General features: G+C 56.6%; 1 protein-coding gene across 1 annotated transcript in view; it reads right to left on the reverse strand.

Annotated features, from left to right (window-relative positions):
- The window catches only part of stard10 (StAR related lipid transfer domain containing 10), a 72,686-nt gene extending 54,051 nt beyond the window's left edge, over positions 1–18,635 (reverse strand). The window contains exon 1 of the mRNA XM_073044341.1: positions 18,215–18,635. Coding sequence (XP_072900442.1) covers positions 18,215–18,373 — 159 coding nt within the window. The 5' untranslated portion in view covers positions 18,374–18,635. The remainder of the gene's footprint in view (positions 1–18,214) is intronic.
- Between the last annotated feature and the right edge of the window lie 532 nt (positions 18,636–19,167).

Below are 19,167 nucleotides of genomic sequence, written 5' to 3' on the forward strand. Positions count from 1 at the left end.
AGAGGGTGCAGAGGAGATTCACCAGGATGCTGCCTGGATTAGAGAGGGTGCAGAGGAGATTCACCAGGATGCTGCCTGGATTAGAGAGGGTGCAGAGGAGATTCACCAGGATGCTGCCTGGATTAGAGAGGGTGCAGAGGAGATTTACCAGGATGCTGCCTGGATTAGAGAGGGTGCAGAGGAGATTTACCAGGATGCTGCCTGGATTAGAGAGGGTGCAGAGGAGATTTACCAGGATGCTGCCTGGATTAGAGAGGGTGCAGAGGAGATTCACCAGGAAGCTGCCTGGATTAGAGAGGGTGCAGAGGAGATTCACCAGGATACTGCCTGGATTAGAGAGGGTGAAGAGGAGATTCACCAGGATGCTGCCTGGATCAGAGAGGGTGCAGAGGAGATTGACCAGGATGCTGCCTGGATTAGAGAGGGTGCAGAGGAGATTGACCAGGATGCTGCCTGGATTAGAGAGGGTGCAGAGGAGATTGACCAGGATACTGCCTGGATTAGAGAGGGTGAAGAGGAGATTCACCAGGATGCTGCCTGGATCAGAGAGGGTGCAGAGGAGATTGACCAGGATGCTATCTGGATTAGAGAGGGTGCAGAGGAGATTTACCAGGATGCTGCCTGGATTAGAGAGGATGCAGAGGAGATTCACCAGGACGCTGCCTGGATTAGAGAGGGTGCAGAGGAGATTCACCAGGATGCTGCCTGGATCAGAGAGGGTGCAGAGGAGATTCACCAGGATGCTGCCTGGATCAGAGAGGGTGCGGAGGAGATTCACCAGGATGCTGCCTGGATCAGAGAGGGTGCAGAGGAGATTCACCAGGATGCTGCCTGGATCAGAGAGCATGTCTTATGGGAAATGTTGAGAGAGCTGAAGCTTTTCTCTTTGGAATGAAGGAGGATGAGAGGAGATTTGACAGAAATAATGTGGCATAGATCAAATGGACAACCAGCTCTCTTTTCCAAGGGTGGAAATGGCTAATATGAAGGGGCATAATTTTGGGGTTTGGGGAGAAGTATGGGGGGGGATGTCAAGGTAGATATTTTACTCAGAGAGTGGTGGCTGCGTGTAATGCCCGGCTGGGGTGGTGGTAGAGGCAGATACATTGGAGGTATTTAAGAGACTCTTCAAAAGTCACATGGATGACAGGAAAATGGAGAGTGGTGCAGCAGGGAAGGGTCAGATTGAGTTTAGAGTAGGTTAAAAGGCCAGTACAACATTGTGGGCAGAAGGGTCTGTACCATGCCGTGTTCTATGTTTATGTCATCTAAGTCAGTGATAATTAACCTGACTCTGACTGCGAAGTGTTGCTATGAGCCATTGGAATCCGCATTATAACCAACAGGTTGGGCTGTTAATGAGCACATCCTGGTTTGTGGAGAGTGGAATGGGACTGTTGCACAGTCAGTAAACAGTGCCACATGGCAGCAGGCGACTCACCCTCCTCCTCTCCGTCACACCCAGCGTCTCAACCTCCTCTCCCTCTCACACCGGCCCCCTCACCCTCCTCTCCATCACACCGGCCCTCTCACCCTCCTCTCCCTCTCACACTGACCCCCTCACCCTCCTCTCCGTCACACCGGCCCCCTCACCCTCCTCTCCCTCTCACACTGACCCCCTCACCCTCCTCTCCCTCTCACACCGGCCCCCTCACCCTCCTCTCCGTCACACCGGCCCCCTCACCCTCCTCTCCGTCACATCAGCCCTCTCACCCTCTTCTCCCTCTCACATCAGCCCTCTCACCCTCTCCCTCTCACACCAGCCCTCTCACCCTCCTCACCCTCTCACACCGACCCCCCTCACCCTCTCCCTCTCACACCAGCCCCCTCACCCTCCTCTCCCTCTCACATCAGCCCCCTCACCCTCTCCCTCTCACACCAGCCCCCTCACCCTCCTCTCCCTCTCACACCAGCCCCCTCACCCTCCTCTCCCTCTCACACCGACCCCCTCACCCTCCTCTCCCTCTCACACCGACCCCCTCACCCTCCTCTCCCTCTCACACCAGCCCCCCTCACCCTCTCCCTCTCACACCAGCCCTCTCACCCTCCTCTCCCTCTCACACCGACCCCCTCACCCTCCTCTCATACCGGCCCTCTCACCCTCCTCTCCCTCTCCCTCTCACACCGGCCCCCTCACCCTCCTCTCCCTCTCACACTGACCCCCTCACCCTCCTCTCCCTCTCACACTGACCCCCTCACCCTCCTCTCCCTCTCCCTCTCACACCGGCCCCCTCACCCTCTCCCTCTCACACTGACCCCCTCACCCTCCTCTCCCTCTCCCTCTCACACCGGCCCCCCTCTCCCTCTCCCTCTCACACCGGCCCCCTCACCCTCTCCCTCTCACACCGACCCCCTCACCCTCACCCTCTCACATCAGCCCCCTCACCCTCCTCTCCCTCTCACACCAGCCCTCTCACCCTCCTCTCCCTCTCACACTGACCCCCTCACCCTCCTCTCCGTCACACCGGCCCCCTCACCCTCCTCACCCTCTCACACTGACCCCCTCACCCTCCTCTCCGTCACATCAGCCCTCTCACCCTCTTCTCCCTCTCACATCAGCCCTCTCACCCTCCTCTCCGTCACACCGGCCCCCTCACCCTCCTCTCCCTCTCATACTGGCCCCCTCACCCTCTCACACCGACCCCCTCACCCTCCTCTCCCTCTCACACTGACCCCCTCACCCTCCTCTCCGTCACACCGGCCCCCTCACCCTCCTCTCCGTCACACCGGCCCCCTCACCCTCCTCTCCCTCTCACACCGGCCCCCTCACCCTCCTCACCCTCTCACACCGGCCCCCTCACCCTCCTCTCCCTCTCACACCGGCCCTCTCACCCTCCTCTCCCTCTCACACCGACCCCCTCACCCTCTCCCTCTCACACCAGCCCCCTCACCCTCCTCACCCTCTCATACTGGCCCCCTCACCCTCCTCTCCCTCTCACACCAGCCCTCTCACCCTCCTCTCCCTCTCACACCGACCCCCTCACCCTCTCCCTCTCACACCAGCCCCCTCACCCTCCTCACCCTCTCATACTGGCCCCCTCACCCTCCTCTCCCTCTCACACCAACCCCCTCACCCTCCTCTCCCTCTCACACCAACCCTCTCACCCTCCTCTCCCTCTCACACCAGCCCTCTCATCCTCCTCTCCCTCTCACACCAGCCCTCTCAGCCTCCTCTCCCTCTCACACCAGCCCTCTCACCCTCTTCTCCCTCTCACACCAGCCCTCTCATCCTCCTCTCCCTCTCACACCAGCCCTCTCACCCTCCTCTCCCTCTCACACCGGCCCCCTCACCCTCCTCTCCCTCTCACACCGACCCCCTCACCCTCCTCTCCCTCTCACACTGACCCCCTCACCCTCTCCCTCTCACACCAGCCCTCTCACCCTCCTCTCCCTCTCACACCAGCCCTCTCACCCTCCTCTCCGTCACACCAGCCCTCTCACCCTCCTCTCCCTCTCACACTGACCCCCTCACCCTCCTCTCCGTCACACCGGCCCCCTCACCCTCCTCACCCTCTCACACTGACCCCCTCACCCTCCTCTCCGTCACATCAGCCCTCTCACCCTCTTCTCCCTCTCACATCAGCCCTCTCACCCTCCTCTCCGTCACACCGGCCCCCTCACCCTCCTCTCCGTCACACCGGCCCCCTCACCGTCCTCTCCGTCACATCAGCCCTCTCACCCTCTTCTCCCTCTCACACCGACCCCCTCACCCTCCTCTCCGTCACACCGGCCCCCTCACCCTCCTCTCCGTCACACCGGCCCCCTCACCCTCCTCTCCCTCTCACACCAGCCCTCTCATCCTCCTCTCCCTCTCACACCAGCCCTCTCACCCTCCTCTCCCTCTCACACCAGCCCTCTCACCCTCTTCTCCCTCTCACACCAGCCCTCTCATCCTCCTCTCCCTCTCACACCAGCCCTCTCACCCTCCTCTCCCTCTCACACCAGCCCTCTCACCCTCCTCTCCCTCTCACACCGACCCCCTCACCCTCCTCTCCGTCACACCGGCCCCCCTCACCCTCCTCTCCGTCACACCGGCCCCCTCACCCTCCTCTCCCTCTCACACCGACCCCCTCACCCTCTCCCTCTCACACCGGCCCCCTCACCCTCCTCTCCCTCTCACACCAGCCCTCTCACCCTCCTCTCCCTCTCACACCAGCCCTCTCACCCTCCTCTCCCTCTCACACCAGCCCTCTCACCCTCTTCTCCCTCTCACACCGACCCCCTCACCCTCTCCCTCTCACACCGGCCCCCTCACCCTCCTCTCCCTCTCACACCGGCCCCCTCACCCTCCTCTCCGTCACACCAGCCCTCTCACCCTCTCCCTCTCACACCGACCCCCTCACCCTCCTCTCCCTCTCACACCAGCCCTCTCACCCTCCTCTCCCTCTCACACCAGCCCTCTCACCCTCCTCTCCCTCTCACACCGACCCCCTCACCCTCTCCCTCTCACACCGACCCCCTCACCCTCTCACACTGACCCCCTCACCCTCCTCTCCGTCACATCAGCCCTCTCACCCTCTTCTCCCTCTCACATCAGCCCTCTCACCCTCCTCTCCGTCACACCGGCCCCCTCACCGTCCTCTCCCTCTCACACCGACCCCCTCACCCTCCTCTCCGTCACATCAGCCCTCTCACCCTCTTCTCCCTCTCACACCAGCCCTCTCACCCTCCTCTCCCTCTCACACCGGCCCCCTCACCCTCCTCTCCCTCTCACACCGACCCCCTCACCCTCTCCCTCTCACACCGGCCCCCTCACCCTCCTCTCCCTCTCACACCAGCCCTCTCACCCTCCTCTCCCTCTCACACCGACCCCCTCACCCTCTCCGTCTCACACCAGCCCCCTCACCCTCCTCACCCTCTCATACTGGCCCCCCTCACCCTCCTCTCCCTCTCACACCGACCCCCTCACCCTCCTCTCCCTCTCACACCGACCCCCTCTCCCTCTCACACCAGCCCCCTCACCCTCCTCACCCTCTCATACTGGCCCCCTCACCCTCTCACACCGACCCCCTCTCCCTCTCACACCCGCCCCCCTCACCCTCCTCTCCCTCTCACACCGACCCCCTCACCCTCTCCCTCTCACACCGGCCCCCTCACCCTCCTCTCCCTCTCACACCAGCCCTCTCACCCTCCTCTCCCTCTCACACCGACCCCCTCACCCTCTCCCTCTCACACCAGCCCCCTCACCCTCCTCTCCCTCTCACACCGACCCCCTCACCCTCACCCTCTCACACCGACCCCCTCACCCTCTCACACCGGCCCTCTCACCCTCCTCTCCCTCTCACACCAGCCCCCTCACCCTCCTCACCCTCTCATACTGGCCCCCCTCACCCTCTCACACCGACCCCCTCACCCTCTCACACCGACCCCCTCACCCTCCTCTCCCTCTCACACCAGCCCTCTCACCCTCTTCTCCGTCACACCGGCCCCCTCACCCTCCTCACCCTCTCACACCGGCCCCCTCACCCTCCTCTCCGTCACATCAGCCCTCTCACCCTCCTCTCCGTCACATCAGCCCTCTCACCCTCTTCTCCCTCTCACATCAGCCCTCTCACCCTCCTCTCCGTCACACCGGCCCCCTCACCCTCCTCACCCTCTCACACCGGCCCCCTCACCCTCCTCTCCGTCACATCAGCCCTCTCACCCTCTTCTCCCTCTCACATCAGCCCTCTCACCCTCCTCTCCGTCACACTGGCCCTCTCACCCTCCTCTCCCTCTCACACCGACCCCCTCACCCTCTCCCTCTCACACCAGCCCCCTCACCCTCCTCACCCTCTCATACTGGCCCCCTCACCCTCCTCTCCCTCTCACACCAACCCCCTCACCCTCCTCTCCCTCTCACACCAACCCCCTCACCCTCCTCTCCGTCACACCAGCCCCCTCACCCTCCTCTCCGTCACACCAGCCCTCTCACCCTCCTCTCCCTCTCACACTGACCCCCTCACCCTCCTCTCCGTCACACCGGCCCCCTCACCCTCCTCACCCTCTCACACTGACCCCCTCACCCTCCTCTCCGTCACATCAGCCCTCTCACCCTCTTCTCCCTCTCACATCAGCCCTCTCACCCTCCTCTCCGTCACACCGGCCCCCTCACCCTCCTCTCCCTCTCACACCGACCCCCCTCACCCTCCTCTCCGTCACATCAGCCCTCTCACCCTCTTCTCCCTCTCACATCAGCCCTCTCACCCTCTTCTCCCTCTCACACCAGCCCCCTCACCCTCCTCTCCGTCTCACACCAGCCCTCTCACCCTCCTCTCCCTCTCACACCAGCCCTCTCACCCTCCTCTCCCTCTCACACCAGCCCTCTCACCCTCCTCTCCCTCTCACATCAGCCCTCTCACCCTCCTCTCCGTCTCACACCAGCCCCCTCACCCTCCTCACCCTCTCCCCTCACACCGGCCGTCTCGTCCTCCTCTCCCTCTCACACCAGCCCCCTCACCCTCTCACACCAGCCCCCTCACCCTCCTCACCCTCTCATACTGGCCCCCTCACCCTCTCACACCGACCCCCTCTCCCTCTCACACCAGCCCCCTCACCCTCCTCACCCTCTCATACTGGCCCCCTCACCCTCTCACACCGACCCCCTCTCCCTCTCACACCGACCCCCTCACCCTCTCCCTCTCACACTGGCCCCCTCACCCTCTCCCTCTCACACCGACCCCCTCACCCTCTCCCTCTCACACCGACCCCCTCACCCTCTCCCTCTCACACCGACCCCCTCACCCTCTCCCTCTCACACCAGCCCCCTCACCCTCTCACACCAGCCCCCTCACCCTCCTCACCCTCTCACACCGACCCCCTCACCCTCTCCCTCTCACACCAGCCCCCTCACCCTCTCACACCAGCCCCCTCACCCTCCTCACCCTCTCACACCGACCCCCTCACCCTCTCCCTCTCACACCAGCCCCCTCACCCTCCTCACCCTCTCATACTGGCCCCCTCACCCTCTCCCTCTCACACTGGCCCCCTCACCCTCTCCCTCTCATACTGGCCCCCTCACCCTCTCCCTCTCACACTGGCCCCCTCACCCTCTCCCTCTCATACTGGCCCCCTCACCCTCTCCCTCTCACACCGACCCCCTCACCCTCTCCCTCTCACACCGACCCCCTCACCCTCTCACCCTCCTCTCCCTCTCACACCGACCCCCTCACCCTCTCCCTCTCACACCAGCCCCCTCACCCTCTCCCTCTCACACCAGCCCCCTCACCCTCTCCCTCTCACACCGACCCCCTCACCCTCTCCCTCTCACACCGACCCCCTCACCCTCCTCTCCCTCTCACACCGACCCCCTCACCCTCCTCTCCGTCACATCAGCCCTCTCACCCTCTCACACCAGCCCTCTCACCCTCCTCTCCCTCTCACACCGACCCCCTCACCCTCTCCCTCTCACACCGGCCCCCTCACCCTCCTCTCCCTCTCACACCGACCCCCTCACCCTCTCCCTCTCACACCGACCCCCTCACCCTCTCCCTCTCACACCGACCCCCTCACCCTCTCCCTCTCACACCGACCCCCTCACCCTCCTCTCCGTCACATCAGCCCTCTCACCCTCTCACACCAGCCCTCTCACCCTCCTCTCCCTCTCACACCGACCCCCTCACCCTCCTCTCCGTCACATCAGCCCTCTCACCCTCTCACACCAGCCCTCTCACCCTCCTCTCCCTCTCACACCGACCCCCTCACCCTCTCCCTCTCACACCAGCCCCCTCACCCTCCTCTCCCTCTCACACCGACCCCCTCACCCTCTCCCTCTCACACCGACCCCCTCACCCTCTCCCTCTCACACCGACCCCCTCACCCTCTCCCTCTCACACCGACCCCCTCACCCTCCTCTCCGTCACATCAGCCCTCTCACCCTCTCACACCAGCCCTCTCACCCTCCTCTCCCTCTCACACCGACCCCCTCACCCTCTCCCTCTCACACCGGCCCCCTCACCCTCCTCTCCCTCTCACACCGACCCCCTCACCCTCTCCCTCTCACACCGACCCCCTCACCCTCTCCCTCTCACACCGACCCCCTCACCCTCCTCTCCCTCTCACACCGACCCCCTCACCCTCCTCTCCCTCTCACACCGGCCCCCTCACCCTCCTCTCCCTCTCACACCGACCCCCTCACCCTCTCCCTCTCACACCAGCCCCCTCACCCTCCTCTCCCTCTCACACCGACCCCCTCACCCTCCTCTCCCTCTCACACCGACCCCCTCACCCTCTCCCTCTCACACCAGCCCCCTCACCCTCCTCACCCTCTCATACTGGCCCCCTCACCCTCTCACACCGACCCCCTCACCCTCTCACACCGACCCCCTCACCCTCCTCTCCCTCTCACACTGACCCCCTCACCCTCCTCTCCCTCTCACACCGGCCCTCTCACCCTCCTCTCCCTCTCACACTGACCCCCTCACCCTCCTCTCCGTCACACCGGCCCCCTCACCCTCCTCACCCTCTCACACCGGCCCCCTCACCCTCCTCACCCTCTCACATCAGCCCCCTCACCCTCCTCTCCGTCACATCAGCCCTCTCACCCTCTTCTCCCTCTCACATCAGCCCTCTCACCCTCCTCTCCGTCACACCGGCCCCCTCACCCTCCTCACCCTCTCACACCGGCCCCCTCACCCTCCTCTCCGTCACATCAGCCCTCTCACCCTCTTCTCCCTCTCACATCAGCCCTCTCACCCTCCTCTCCGTCACACCGGCCCCCTCACCCTCCTCACCCTCTCACACCGGCCCCCTCACCCTCCTCTCCGTCACATCAGCCCTCTCACCCTCTTCTCCCTCTCACATCAGCCCTCTCACCCTCCTCTCCCTCTCACATCAGCCCTCTCACCCTCTCCCTCTCACACCAGCCCTCTCACCCTCCTCTCCGTCACACCGGCCCTCTCACCCTCCTCTCCCTCTCACACCGACCCCCTCACCCTCCTCTCCCTCTCACACCGGCCCTCTCACCCTCCTCTCCCTCTCACATCAGCCCTCTCACCCTCTCCCTCTCACACCGACCCCCCTCACCCTCTCCCTCTCACACCAGCCCTCTCACCCTCCTCTCCCTCTCACACCGGCCCCCTCACCCTCCTCTCCGTCACACCGGCCCCCTCACCCTCCTCACCCTCTCACACCGGCCCCCTCACCCTCCTCTCCCTCTCACACCGACCCCCTCACCCTCCTCTCCCTCTCCCTCTCACACCGACCCCCCTCACCCTCCTCTCCCTCTCCCTCTCACACCGACCCCCTCACCCTCTTCTCCCTCTCACACCAGCCCTCTCACCTTCTCCCTCTCACACCGACCCCCTCACCCTCCTCTCCCTCTCACACCGGCCCTCTCACCCTCTTCTCCCTCTCACACCGGCCCCCTCACCCTCCTCACCCTCTCACACCGGCCCCCTCACCCTCCTCTCCCTCTCACACCGACCCCCTCACCCTCCTCTCCCTCTCCCTCTCACACCGACCCCCTCACCCTCCTCTCCCTCTCCCTCTCACACCGACCCCCCTCACCCTCCTCTCCCTCTCCCTCTCACACCGACCCCCTCACCCTCCTCTCCCTCTCACACCGACCCCCTCACCCTCCTCTCCCTCTCACACCGGCCCTCTCACCCTCTTCTCCCTCTCACACCAGCCCTCTCACCTTCTCCCTCTCACACCGACCCCCTCACCCTCCTCTCCCTCTCACACCAGCCCTCTCACCCTCCTCTCCCTCTCCCTCTCACACCGACCCCCTCACCCTCCTCTCCCTCTCACACTGGCCCCCTCACCCTCCTCTCCCTCTCACACCAGCCCCCTCACCCTCCTCTCCCTCTCACACTGACCCCCTCACCCTCTCCCTCTCACACCAGCCCTCTCACCCTCCTCTCCCTCTCACACCAGCCCTCTCACCCTCCTCTCCCTCTCACACCGGCCCTCTCACCCTCTCCCTCTCACACCGGCCGTCTCATCCTCCTCTCCCTCTCACACCGGCCCCCTCACCCTCCTCTCCCTCTCCTTCTCACACCGGCCCCCTCACCCTCCTCTCCCTCTCCCTCTCACACCGGCCGTCTCGTCCTCCTCTCCCTCTCACACCAGCCCTCTCACACCGGCCCTCTCACCCTCCTCACCCTCTCCCTCTCACACCGGCCCCCTCACCCTCCTCTCCCTCTTCCTCTCACACCCGCCCCCTCACCCTCCTCTCCCTCTCACACCGACCCCCCTCACCCTCTCCCTCTCACACCGGCCGTCTCGTCCTCCTCTCCCTCTCACAGCAGCCATGAGCCTGGACAAACACTCTTCACCCCTTCACTAGCTGATCATAAGACAATCAGATGTAGGAGCAGATTTTGACCATTTGTCCCATCGAGTCTGCTCTGCCATTCCATCATGGGTGATTTACTATCCCTCTCAACCCCGTTCTCCTGCCTTCTCCCCGTAACCTTTGATACGCTGATGAATGAAGAACCCAATATACCCAATGGTGGCAATGAATTCCACAGATTCTCCACCCACCACTTTAGGCACTCCCAACCTGGAGTCTGCCGACCCCTTTGCATAATAGTGTTGGTCCATGGCATAAAAAAGGTTGGGAATTCCTGCTCCAGATGAAGAAATTCCTCATCACCTCTGTTCTAAATGGACATCCCTCTCTTCTGAGTCTGTGCCCTCTGGTCCTAGACTCCCCCATGATAAGAAACATCCTCTCCATGTCCATTCTACCCGGACCTTTCAGTATTCGGCAGATTGAAGGAATGATTTCTCCCAACGTGGAGATAGGTAGGACATCCGGAGTCTACACCTCCGCTCCACACATGATGTCCAGTGACGTGGACAGCTGACGAAGGACGTCTGTGGATGTTATGCTGTCACAGGTCCCTGGAATTGGATTTTGATGTGAAACAGGAGGCATGAGGGCTGGTGAGCGGGAGCCCGCAATTCGGGTCCCACCATCGGCTCGACCTGGGGACGATAGCCGAAGATTGGAGCCTGAAGGTCAATCGATAGTCCGGAAGAAGTCCAATGGGTGTGTGTGTGTGTGTGTGTGTGAGAGAGAGAGAGAGACAGAGGGGGGGAGAGAGGAAGGGGCTTGTTTTACTGCTGTTGTGTTTTGGCACTTGTTGTGATCTGTGTTGTTCTGCTGAGCACTGTGGGCATGCTGTGTGTGGCAACACTCGCCCGCCACTCATTCCCGGCGCTTTTCACTGTTCACGTGACAAACAAATGAATCCGATCACCTCTGGCTGCAGCAGTCAGCACGACACCATTACACCTCGGGGTGTTCCGCAATTCTGAGTTCGGTTCCCACATCGCTCTGCAAGGAGCCCCTGTAGGTCTCCCCCCCACCCCCCACCCCCGTGGAATGCGTGGGTTTTACCGGGTGCTCCAGTCCCCCCCCCCCCCCCACAGTCCAAACACGTACCAGGTAGGTTAATTGGTCACAGTAAATGGTCCCGTGACTCGATCAGAGTTGATCAGGGTTGTGGAGATGGGGCTGGAATGGCCCACACTACACTGTACTGCTAAATAAATAATGGATTCCGGTCTGATTGCAACGGTTAAGAGAAGTTCGGATAGGTACACGGATGGGAGGGGTATGGAGGACTATGGTCCGGGTGCAGGTCGATGGGATTAGGCAGGATAACAGTTTGGCATAGACTAGATGGACTGAAGGGTCTGTTTCGGTGCTGAAGTGCTCGATGACTAACTCTGATGATAGGTGCTGGAGACAGCACTTGGGAAGACGGACTGGCCACTGCTTTGCGGACATTTTTCCCCAAATGTCTCTCTCTGCCTCCAAGGTACCCAGTTTAAAACCTCATCCTTCAAACAGTTTGGTGCCTGCCTCCCTGATGAGTCTCATACGTGACCCCGGTGCATGGTTTTGTTTGCTGATATGAGTTGGAATATTTTAGAAACTTTCAGATGCTGTATCAGTCAATGTGATTTGTGCAACGTCTCTCTCCCCATGGAGAGGAATTTTGGGCGGAGAGGAATGGAAAGTAAGGGGGAAGAAGCCAGCTTCTGGACCTGGTGGTGAGGGACTTCAGGCTTCTGCACCCTCAGCCCAATGAGAGCAGGAGTAGGGAACGTAACCCAGATGATGATGATCTATAGATACTTAGTGGACAGCAAGCTAACTGGTTGGATCATGGCCTGGTATGAAAACATAGGGACTGAAAGGTCTACAGAAAGTGGTGGATACAGCCCAGTCCAACACAGGAAAAGCCCTCCTACCACTGAGCACATCTACATGGAGTTGTAGTATCCATCATTCAGATCATGCTCTCTTCTCACTGTTGCCATCGGGAAGGAGGTACAGGAGCCTTAGGTCCCACACCACCAATTTACTACCTCTCAACCATCAGGCTCCTGATCCATTGTGGTTAACTTCACTCTCCTCAACTCTAACCTGATTTTGCAACCTACAGACTCACTTTTACCTCCAAGTGGATCGCAACCTTGTCGAGGGGTTTGGAGGCTTACGTGCCTCAATGACCCGGAGAGCTATGCTGACTAGAGTCAGAGCCTTATGCTCTTGGTAGGGTCACCCATGCCAAGCAGGTCAAAGGGTAGAGGCCAAACTAAGTGTGGTCCACCAGTCCTCCAGGTTCAGGGGTTAAGCTCAGGGCTAACAACCCTGACTAGTAAAGCATCATTGGTATGGAAACAGCAATGAAGAATCTTTCTACAGCTGAGTGTGACGATATTCCTGAGTCTCCACCGGGACTTGCGTGAATGACAGTAGTGAAAAACGAGAAGAATCTACTGACATGATGAAGGAAACAGTGAACACCCCCAGAGATGGAGGCCTTCACTGCGGCCCTAAATGCCAACAATGTTTCAAGGACTCTTAACAAATCATGTTCTCGGTATTATTTACTAATTTGTTTATTAATTGCACAGTTTGTCTTCTCTTACACATTGCCAGACTTTATGCATAGTTTTTCATAAATTCTACAGTATTTCTTTAATCTTCAGTGAATGCCCACATGAAAATGAATCTTTGCATACTTTGCTAATAAATTTAATTTGATCCATAGGGAGCTGGGAATAAAGGTCCGTAATTCATTGAAAGTGGAGTCACAGGTTGATAGAGTCATACAGAAAGCTTTTGGCACTTTGGCCTTCATCAATCAAAGTACCGATTACAGGAGTTGGGATGTTACGCTGAATTGTATAAGACATTGGTGAGGCCTAATTTAGAGTATTGTGTGCAGTGTTGGTCACCTACCTATAGGAAGGATGTCAATAGGATTGAAAGAGTGCAGAGAAAATTTACAAGGATATTGCCGGGACTGGGTGACCTGAGTTATAAGGAAAGGTTGAATAGGTTAGGACTTTATTCCTTGGAGTGTAGGAGAATAAGCTGAGTGGAGATACATCTCTGCCAAAGATGATGTAAGCCAGCCTTCCCTCTGCTAGCCTTCAGGTCACTCTTGGGCAAGGTGTAGCAACTGCTTTGATTATGGCTGGGGTCACCCATCTTGTAATGACACTACCCAGAGAAAACAACGGCAAATCACTTCAGTAAAAAAATTTGCCGAGAACAATCATGGTCAAAGACCATGATCGCCTACGTCATATGACACAGCTTATAATGATGATAATAGATAGGGTAAAGTCTTGCAGGTGTTTTCCACTAAGCTTGAATGAGACTGGAACTAGAGATCATGGGTTAAGGGTTACGAGGGGTGATTGACAAGTATGTGGCCTAAGGTAGAAGGAGTCAATTTTAGAAAACCTAGCACATTTATCTTTCAACATAGTCCCCTCCTACATTTACCCACTTAGTCCAGCGGTCGTGGAGCATACGGATCTTGGACCTCCGTAGAGTGTCCACAGCAGGGGTGATTGCTAAGTTTGTGGCCTAAGGTGGAAGGAGATGAGTTATACAGCTCTCATTACATGCACATGCAGTCCAACTCTTTGAGTGATTATGCAGAAAGTTTGAAGTTAATAACATCTCCTTCTACCTTAGGCCATGAATTTATCAATCACCCTGATGAGTTATTCAAACTTTCTGCATAATCACTCAAAGAGTTGAACTGCATGTGCATGTAATGAGAGCTGTATAACTCATCTCCTTCTACTTTAGGCAACAAACTTATCAATCACCCCTCATATATCAATAAAAAAACTGTACAGAGAAAATGTTTATTTCCTCCATAGATGTTTCTTCCCTTGCTGAGCTCCTCCAGTATTTTGCGTGTATTGAAATATAAACCAATTCTCTCTGCATCAAACTTCATCTGCCTCATCCCTGCCCACTCCACCAGCTGTCTATTACTCCTGAGACTTGTTACAATCCTCCTCACAGTTGACTGCACCTCAAAGGTTTGGGTCACATGCAAAGATTGCACCCATATCCAAATGATTACAATAGAACCAAAGTGAACTGTGGAAATGGGCCAAGGTGGAATTCGGCACAGACAAGTGTGTGTCATCGAATTTTGGCAAGTTAAACCAGGGACAGACATACACAGTAAACGATCGGGCCCCGGAGCATGTTGTAAAACATGTTGTAGAACAGAAGGATCTTGGAGCAGTTACAGTTCCTGAAATTGGCAACTCAGGTAGTTCAAGTGGGGAAGAAGACGTTTGACACACCTTCCAGGGTAATGAGTACAAGACTTGGGGTGTAATGTTGGGACAAGGATCTAAGGATGTGACAGGGATGAATGAAGAATGGAGACCTACGTGGGAGGGAAGGGTTAGATTGATCTGAGAGTAGGTTAAAAGTTCGGCACAACATCATTGACTGAAGGGCCAGCAATATTTTATTATTTATTTAGAGATACAGTGAGAAGGAGGAGCTTAGGAGGGATGATGGCGCCTAATGGCGACCCCTTTGCTTGCACCTTCGGAAACAGCTCTATTTCTATCTTTAATATCTCTATTTTTCCCTTTCAGGGTACTTTTGAAGACCCTGACCTGGTTCTTTACGGGGATGGGACCCACTCTTGTCTTCGATATGCCAAGGATGTGGACTAGGAGATAAGCTCGCCCTCGGAGCTTCCGGTTTTCGTGGCTCTGGAGGGGGCGGACTCAAGATCGGTGCCTCCGCAGGAAATCGGTGTGTCATGGGAGACAGAAGATCTCTGGCTGTGTGCCCAGAGACCCGAGTTCTTTGGGCACAGAGCTCAGAAAAACAACACAACGGACTTCTACCATCGTAAACCAACGAGTTGTTTGTTATGTCTCCCCTCTCGCTGTGAAACGGAGACACCTCTTTCTCCCTTATTAGGGAGAGAGAGAGCCTGTGGTTTGTTGAATACCGGGTGAACAAGTAGTCTTTGGGGTTCTCTGTTTTCATGGATGGTTGCAAAGAAAAAGTACTTCTGGATGTATATTGTATACATTCCGCTGACATTAAAAGTACCTTTGAACCCTCTGAAACAGGCCCACCGGCTCAAAGACCCACGCCACCCAGCAACACACCCATTTAACACCAGCCTAATCAGAATCATATAACCATATAACAATTACAGCACGGAAACAGGGCATCTTGGCCCTTCTAGTCCGTGCCGAACGCTTACTGTCACCTAGTCCCACCGACCTGCACTCAGCCCATAACCCTCCATTCCTTTCCTGTCCATATACCTATCCAATTTTACTTTAAATGACAATATCAAACCTGCCTCTACCACTTCTACTGGAAGCTCATTCCACACAACTACCACTCTCTGAGTAAAGAAGCTCCCCCTTGTGTTACCCCTAAACTTTTGCCCCCCAACTCTTAACTCATGTCCTCTTGTTTGAATCTCCCCTACTCTCAATGGAAAAAGCCTACCCACGTCAACTCTATCTATTCCCCTCATAATTTTAAATACCTCTATCAAGTCCCCCCTCAACCTTCTACGCTCCAAAGAATAAAGACCTAACTTGTTCAACCTTTCTCTGTAACTTAGGTGCTGAAACCCAGGTAACATTCTAGTAAATCTCCTCTGTACTCTCTCTATTTTGTTGACATCTTTCCTAAAAATTTGGTGACCATATCTGACTATAATCAGATTTAATATCACTGGCATATGTTGCAAAATTTGATGTTTGGCAGCAGCAGTCCATTGCAATACACAATAATTTAAAAACTGTAAATTACAGCAAGTATGTACATTTAAAAAGTTAAATTAAATAAGTAGTCCAAAACGAGAAAAAGGTAACAGTGAGGTAGAGTTCACAGGATCTATGTGCATTTTGAAATCAGATGGCAGAGCAGAAGAAGCTGTTCCTGAATCACTGAGTGTGTGTCCTCAGGCTCCTGCACTCACTCTAATGGCAGTAATGGCCGTCAGACGCAGAGGAGAATTAGGCCGTTTGCCCATCCATTCTGCTCCCTCTAATGAGAAGAGGACATGTGCTGGCCAGAGAGTCGCCTTGAGCTCAAGAAGACTTGGTGGGGGCCTTTCAGGAGCGAACTTGGCCGAAAAATTCAACAGGGATGTGGGAGGGGATGCGGGAGGTTTGAAAATCTCTCAGTGCAATGTGGGGAAATGGGGGCAAAGTCCAAGGAAACGGGGTACGTGGTAAGTGGCAAAGGAGGGGCTCCAGTAGGAGTGTGTACATTAACAGCGGCTCACTCCGTGGATGGGCAGCCACATACAGACCCTGCAGCCCTACTGGTCCAAGACTTCCAACTAAGATTAGTTAATGTTTAAGATTTAATTCAAGGTTGTTTAATATCATTTCCAGTACACAAATGCAAAGGAAAACAAAATTATTGTTACTCCAGATCTGATGCAGCACAAAAAAAACACAGTAAGATAAAGAACACAGTAATTTAAGAAACACAATAAATATAAATACCTATCTTATGTTCATTTATTGATTTTATGTCCATAAAGTGACGCTAGGCACAGGTGTGTCTCTACATAAGGTGACTCTGACGGGAAATGATAAAGTAGTGGTGGTTGGGGGTGTGGAAGGGTGGGTTAGTGAGTGGAGGTGTTGATCAGCCTCACTGCTTGGGGAAAGTAACTGAGTTTGAGTCTGGTGGTCCTGGTGTGGATGCTACGTAGCCTCCTCCCTGATGGGAGTGGGACAAACAGTCCGTGAGCAGGGTGGGTGGGATCCTTCGTGATGTTCCTGGCCCTTTTCCCGCACCCTTCTGTATATGTGCCAGTCACATTTGCCTGCGTTTGACCCATGTCCCACTAAACTTTGCCCCAAGAGCCTTTTCAATGCATCCACCTCTGCCACTTCCTCTGGCACCCTGTGCCACATACCCACCATCACCGTTCCCTGTCAGGTGCGTGACCGCGCAGTAACTGAAATGCCCCCGCGCACATCGCCTTGGTTGCTGCACAGCTGGAACTGTAGGCAGCTGGGAAAAGTTTACTAAACCCGACAGACCTTCTTTCTTGTTCTGTATTTCATCATACCTTTCAATTAATGATCAAAAGTATGTGTGGTATCAATGTTGGTTCTGTGGCATATAGATTACAAGAAACATTTAAAGTGCCACACAGTTTTCAGGCTGTGTAAGAATATTCCTGCTCAGACCTCGCACAGCTGTAAGCAAAAATCAGAGGGAACATTGCCGGCATCACCCTGCCTGTGGAAAAGTCACCTGTACTTCTTAGGATTTTTAAAAATCTCTCCAAACACCTTCACCCTCTGCCCTGTAAGTTCTCAATTCTCCCAACCCTGGGGGAATTCCCCCATGACTGTGTGCATTCCCCCTATCTTACACCCTCCCCCATGATTTTGTACACCTCTATAAGCCATCGGAGCAGAATTAGGCATTCGGGCCATCAAGTCCATTCATCATTCTCCTCCGTCTAGCCAACCTCTCCCGTAACTGAGAACTTCTACAGGGTTCACAAGACAGAGGAGAAGAATTAGGCCATTCAGCCCGTCGAGTCTGTTCCTCATTCTCCCGCGTCTAGCCAACCTCTCCCAATAACTCGGCCCTCGAGTCCCGGCGAGCAGCAGATTTCACGGGAAACTTCCAAAAGACGCCGGCTCGACCAATGCCACACGGTTCCGAGCCGGAGCCTCCCTGTCTGTGAGAGGGGAAGATCGGCGCAGGTGGGAGAGTTCAGCCGGTTGGGGCCGGCGGTGATGATGGATGGGGAAGTGCAGAGAGGCCGCGGGCCGCTGAGGAGGGACGCAAACAGGTTGCAGATGCTAGCAAGAGCTGATCCTCATCTCTGGGTACAGTGTCGGGGGTGGTGGTGGGGCGGGGGTGGAATGCCACCGTATTTACTTGCAACACACCGTACATCCAACGTCATCTGAGAGGTTTTTGTTTTGATTTTACCTTAATTTTATGCAACGCTTTTTCCTCCTCCGTCATCTGCACCCACACGGTGATCCCGGAGCGTTTATATTTCAGACACCAGCCCTTGTCGGAATTGCATTCCTCCCTGAAAGAGGTAAAATCCACATCGTCGGGGACTTGCACGGATTCCCTGGCCATTCGCCCCTTCCTGCACCTGTTCCGGCTCCCGCTTCAGTGCCACGGACCGCGTTTCCCAAACACTTCCACTGGATTAGATAAACGCGTATTTCCCCTCTCTCTTTGCAAAAGAAAAACACAAAGGGAGGAGCTATGCAAAAGAATGGAGATTCCTTGCAGATCTGGGGGGCAGTTCTGTTTTTAGATGGAGTCTGCCTGTGGTCTCTCAGGTTTAAATGAACCCGTCACTTCGAGCCACGAATCCCAGGACCGGCGGTAACTGACGGGTGATTGACAGCTCACTCCGGGGCGGTGATACTGGGCAGGGAAATCCGCGTGGCCCTAGCGCCCGTCGCCCGTTTGCGCTCCCTCCCAGTTACTGGCGATCGAGTCCAAGCTTTCTTCCGCTGTAGGCCTTCATACTCAGGGTGTGTGTGTGTGTGTGTGTGTGTGTGTGTGTGTGTGTGTGTGTGTGTGTGTGTGTGTGTGTGTGTGTGTGTGTGTGTGTGTGTGTGTGTGTGTGTGTGTGTGAGAGAGAGAGAGAGAGAGAGAGACACTCAACCCAGGCACGGATGGAGAGCGCGCAAGGGACCTGGCCGGATTCGAACTCGGGACCTCTCGCCCCGCAGTCCAGCGCTGATGCGACCACGCCAGGGTATAACTGCCATGAAAATTAGCTTTCGGACCAAGCTACGTTGAACCAAAGTTCTATCTGATTTAAATATGGAGTGTCACACACAAAATTCTGGAGGAACTCAGCAAGTCAGGCAGCATCTGTGGAAATGAATGAGCAGTCGACGTTTCGGGTCGAGACC

Source organism: Hemitrygon akajei, chromosome 4 (assembly GCF_048418815.1).
Source record: "Hemitrygon akajei chromosome 4, sHemAka1.3, whole genome shotgun sequence".
NCBI lineage: Eukaryota > Metazoa > Chordata > Chondrichthyes > Myliobatiformes > Dasyatidae > Hemitrygon > Hemitrygon akajei.